The sequence below is a fragment of the Arachis ipaensis genome, chromosome B02 (assembly GCF_000816755.2).
Source record: "Arachis ipaensis cultivar K30076 chromosome B02, Araip1.1, whole genome shotgun sequence".
In the NCBI taxonomy this organism is placed as follows: Eukaryota; Viridiplantae; Streptophyta; class Magnoliopsida; order Fabales; family Fabaceae; genus Arachis; species Arachis ipaensis.
The window spans coordinates 108,808,625-108,813,698 of NC_029786.2; the positions used below are offsets into that span (position 1 = coordinate 108,808,625).

Sequence of the window (5,074 nt, forward strand, 5' to 3'; positions counted from 1 at the left end):
TTTGTATATAATATAAAATTTATTAATATATTTTAAACTAAACTAAATAATTCTATCAGAAAATATTATATTAAATTATTTAAAATTACTTTATCTTTTAACACGAGAGTATTCTCAGTTATATATATATTTTTTTACGTCGTGTAAGTTTTAAATCTAATTTTTAATATTTCTTGAACATAGATTTTTGGTCAAATTCAGTTAAATACTTTGTTTCCATTTGTAAAGCAAAATAACCACTTATTTCTTCCAATGGCAAGAATACATTTTTTTCGCAAGAGCTTTCCAAGAGATAGCTAGATTTTGTTGACATTTGTTATTTATATATGCAAAAAAAATTAAAAATAGTATGAAGGCAATTAGGAAGAAAAATAGTAATGCAGGTTGCATTTCTTTCTCATATCTAAATGTCGGTATTTAGCAGAAGCATAAATTATATGGAAAGCATAACCATGCAGTGAAGGGATACAAGAATTACTCTTGATAAGGAGAGAAAGCACCCCAAAAAATGGTGAAGTAAATCCAAAGACAAGAATGATTGTGTTGTGTTCCAACTTCCAATCCAAGCAATAAGTTCAACACGGTACATGTGCCCATTGACTGCAGTGCAGGTAGCAGCCGTATAAGTATCTTTAATGAGTCATGAATGAATGATGGATTTGGGTATCTCATGGAATTGTACTAAACCTTCATCAAAGCCCAACAATAAGCCCATATATTAGCCCAAGAATACAAAACTTGAAGTTAATAGTAACACTGCACCAAGACCAAAAAAAAAAATACTAACACTGTAGTACTGCACCAATGTAAGTGTATGTTGGTTAGTGGTTAGGGGAAATGGATCTCTCCAGTGGAAAAAAACACAAATAAAGTGTGATCTTTCACCTTTAATTCTATAAATGGGATCAAAATTAAATAAGAAAGAAAAAACAATAAAGAATTAGATTAAACACTTAACAGGATCTAGTTTTTTTTTCTATTAAAAAAGATCCACTCCCGTGGTTAGGCTAGTGTAGCCTGCAATGAAGCCAATTTTTCCACTTAATCATAAATAAGAGAGCATCAAAGTCAAAGGTGGAAGTAATGAGCAATGAGTCAAAGAGGTTGCAAATTGAAGTGGAACATACTTGCATATTAACCCTGTAATAAATAATGCTTCATGACGAATATACCATCTTTAAAGCTAATTCGGAGTGGGCCTCAAGACATAACACTAACAATCGGAGAAAAAATAAATAGGTCGGCTGATTAAAACCACCATAGAAGAAAAATGAGTAAATGAGGAAGGAAAAGGGTTGACTTTTCCCAATTGGTGCTCAATTGGCCGGTTGCATTGCCGCAAAACTTAACACACACACGCACACAACATCCAACCACCCAACGTGAGCATTAAATGAAATCCATTTTTACAGAAACTGGTTAACTTTGTACTCATTTTATTTTCTGTCTGTGAACTGAGATAGGAGTATATTATTCATATTATTATTATGAAAAGAATCCGTTACTTAGCAAATAACACACGTCTGCTTGATAGTCACCTCCTGTAATAAATTGCTATGCTGAGAAAAAGAGCGTCATTTTCAAAGTTGGCCACATGACTCATTTATTTATTTATTGTCATTTATAAAACAATCACCTAAACATATGCTTTGCTGTTTTTCTGTTAATGAGAAGGCCTTTCTCTTTCTTTCTTTATCTCCCTGACCATTTGAGAATTGGGATTATGGCATTCTCAAGAGTTATCATAGCTCTTGTTTTTGCACTTGTTCTTTTGCATCCATCTTCAGCTTCAAGCGACTTCCTTTCTCCTTTGCTCTCTCCTATCTTTGGTAACTTCAGACTCTTATAATCTGTTTTATTGGATTCCTCTGTTTGGGATACTTTATGTAATTTGCAGTTGCAAGTTTGAGATTTGTTCAGTATTCATCTAAAGGGCCTTCTCAAAGATTTTTTTTTTAATCAACTTTATCCGTGATTTCTGGACTATTTTGACATGGTGTTTTGTTTGTGAGCTCAGATGATGTGTGCAAAGATGTGAAATGCGGCAAAGGAACATGCAAGCCTTCTAAGAACAGCTCTTTCTTCTTCGAATGCGAGTGTGATCCAGGTTGGAACAAACTCTTTGCTTCCAATGACGACGGTGCTTTCAACTTTCTTCCCTGCATAGTTCCTAACTGTAAGAACTAAAAACTCTACTCAGTTGTTTCCACCGCTTTGTGCTCAATCGTCTTTATTTCTATTTTTTTCTAGTTCTTCTCTGTTTATTTATTTTGACACTGCCTCAAATGGAAAGATAGCATTTACATAGTATCATTTTGCAAAGCACAAATTGTTATCTCTTTGGTGTCAATTGTGGCTGCATGAGGTTGAAAAGGTATTGTGTTCCTGTCTAAGTTACACTGAATTTTCTGGGGGGAAAAAGACAAAGGCGGGTAGCAATATATTTTAGTGGAAATTTCACATGGATAAAGATGAATATCTTTCTTGCTAAAAGAATAAATACTTGGCTCTTGTAGGTACTGTGAACCACTCTTGCTCCAAAGCCCCTTCTCCTGCTCCACAAAAAGCAAGACAAACTAACGAGTCGATATTTGACGGTAAGGATGAGACGAATTTTGGTAGATAACATACCAGTTTAAAGAGTTCTAAACCTTTTTTTTTTTTTAATCGAAGATAGGCATTTAAAGAGTTCTAAAGTTGATATATATATGTTATATAAGTAGAGGGTGAAGCATGTAAGAACTTTGATACCGACAAGAATGCATGTGAGATTTGAGTTTGGTGGAGTTGTAGAGATATATATGCATGATTCATAGTGTATGTTGGTTGATGTAGCTTGCAATTGGGTTGATTGTGGAGGAGGGTCATGCAACAAGACATCAACATTTTCCTATACTTGTGAGTGCGATACTGGCTACGACAATCTCCTCAACTCCACTGCCTTCCCTTGTTACAAACAGTGTAAGACTACAATGCAAGCAACGTAACATTCACTTCACTTTTTGCCTCAAATAATATATAATAGAATTTTGGATTGAAGGTGCTCTTGGGATGGATTGTTCTAACCTTGGAATATCAGTGAAAAACTCATCATCTTCTGAACCACCTGCATTGAATGACAACAGTAAGAGTGAAGGTAAAGCTACAACTTATTATATATTCTTATCCTCGTGCCATTTCTTTCTTTTTGCTTATTATTTAATGTTTTTCAGGTAGCTCAATTGTGCAAGGAAGTTTCATTTGGGTGGTCATGCTGATTATGTTGATGGCAGAGATTCAGTTGCAATTGCGATAATTGTTTGATGGATATGGATTCATATAAATAAGGCATTGGAGGAGTTTAATTATATGTTGATTAGTGTATGTAGTATTGTAGTACACAAAAGATTGTAATAAGACTTCCATATGTCCTTGCTGCTTCTTTTCTTCATGTACAGAATATAAATTCATGTTTGATTGTTTGATGCTTTTGTATCCTCTTTGAGCTTCCCACCTGCCATCCATATCTTACCATCTATTTATTTAGGGTAAAGAATATTTTGTACTTAAAATTTGATAAAAAATTTAAAAATATTTTTAATTTTTATTTTGTTTTAATTTTATTCCAAAAATTTTTTATTTGCATCAAATATATCATTGGTGGCTAATTTTTCAAAAAAATTAAGACTAATTTGACAATAATTTGATAAGAACAACTTTTAAAATAAGTAAATCAAGCATAATTTTTATGCATTATTGTTGGATTGATCTTAAATCTTTTAAAAATTTAGCTGTCAATGATATATTTGGTGCAAATAAAAAATGTTTAAAAACAAAATTGAAACAAAATAAAACTTAAAAATATTTTTAAATTTTTTGTCAAATTTTAGAGACAAAAAATATCCTTTATCTATTTATTTATTTATAATCTGTTGAGATAGAATTGACTGTAGCTTTACAATCAATCACCTTCAGGTATTTCACATTTTTCTATTGTGCTACGTCATATTTTTCTCTCAAGGGTTGAGAGTTTAGCAATGAAATTGGAATTGTTTCCTTGTATTATTATAGTGCTTGAACAGTTGAACCCAAATCTGACCAAATTGGACTCTACGCTAAAGAAAATTGAAAAATAAAATAAAATAAAATTTAGTTATACCCTGAAAATTACTAAAATCCAAAATACATGCCGTCAGATTTGGTTCGTAATTTTAATTAATAATAATCAAATTATAAAAACCGAATTACATGAGTATTTTAATATTGTTTTTCTTTTATTCTGATAGAATCGTGAAGTATTAATCTTGAAAATCTATAGAACTCAATAGAAACCAAATGCATCCCACTACAATATCATCTTATAATACATTTCATTGCTATTGAGTATTAAATTCTTATAAAATAGCCGGTTTTTTTAGGATAAAATATCAGCATCAAAATGACAGTTAAATTTGTTTTCGGTCTGAAACCAAATACACTGTTTATACCTATTTGCCAATTGTGAAGGTAAGGTACATACATATTGTGAAATTCAATGATATAGGCCAGTTCAATTAAAAACTGAAATAACTGACTTCGTAGGCCAACAAACTGATATTTATTGTCCATAAAATGAAAATTAGTACAGAATGCTAATTAGCTCTAGGTAGATACATATCTACATCAGAATGTATTGTAAGGGTTGGAGAAGCAATAGAGGAAAAAATTTTAACAGGTCAAAACAATCATATTCATTCCAATGACTTGAGAAGCCTAAACAATGCAGCTGCCTCTCTAATCCGCGAAAATTCAATGCAAAACGCTTGAACTTCAATGAAGAGGTCTTTAACTGCAAAGGAAGGACCATTTACCAACATGAGTTACATATGCATACGCAAAAGACAGGTTATGATGATGGAAAAATATTCATGTATACACACGTAAGTAACACGGTGGTTACAACTTTCTTTCACATTTCTTCAAGAATATAATGTTACAAGATACATAATATAACATGACATTTTAGCAACAGCTTTCAGGCTTCATCAAAAGCTGAGAAAACTCACCATTAATAATGTTGTTTCGAATAAGGCTTTGCAGAAAAACACAAACAAGT

At 31.9% G+C, this 5,074-nt stretch overlaps 2 protein-coding genes across 4 annotated transcripts in view; one reads left to right on the top strand and one right to left on the bottom strand.

The window, feature by feature from the left end:
* LOC107626507 lies at positions 1,580-3,476 on the top strand. Of its 3 annotated transcripts, none has more exons than XM_021116782.1 (6): positions 1,580-1,829; positions 2,018-2,176; positions 2,517-2,597; positions 2,836-2,961; positions 3,080-3,136; positions 3,213-3,475. In XM_021116782.1, the coding sequence occupies exons 1-6, from the start codon at positions 1,667-1,669 to the stop codon at positions 3,293-3,295; spliced, it is 669 nt and encodes a 222-aa protein (XP_020972441.1). In that variant the 5' UTR covers positions 1,580-1,666; the 3' UTR covers positions 3,296-3,475. The 3 variants fall into 3 exon arrangements, with proteins under 3 accessions (XP_020972441.1, XP_016184894.1, XP_016184893.1); XM_016329407.2 differs by having other exon boundaries at positions 1,594-1,829; positions 3,041-3,136; positions 3,213-3,476; XM_016329408.2 differs by lacking the exon at positions 2,517-2,597 and having other exon boundaries at positions 1,587-1,829; positions 3,041-3,136; positions 3,213-3,476.
* The window catches only part of LOC107626508 (CCR4-NOT transcription complex subunit 11), a gene marked incomplete in the record, with an annotated part of 4,745 nt that continues 4,150 nt past the window's right edge, over positions 4,480-5,074 (bottom strand). Inside the window, 2 exon segments of the mRNA XM_016329409.2 lie at positions 4,480-4,807; positions 5,025-5,074. Of these exon segments, the coding sequence (XP_016184895.1) occupies positions 4,710-4,807; positions 5,025-5,074 (148 nt within the window).

Excerpts from the sequence above, each read along its gene's own strand:
- LOC107626507 (XM_016329407.2), top strand. The coding sequence starts at position 1,667 with ATGAGAAGGCCTTTCTCTTTCTTTCTTTATCTCCCTGACCATTTGAGA. Across the intron at positions 2,177-2,516 it reads TCCCTGCATAGTTCCTAACT|GTACTGTGAACCACTCTTGC; the intron begins GTAAGAACTAAA and ends TGGCTCTTGTAG. Across the intron at positions 3,137-3,212 it reads TGACAACAGTAAGAGTGAAG|GTAGCTCAATTGTGCAAGGA; the intron begins GTAAAGCTACAA and ends AATGTTTTTCAG.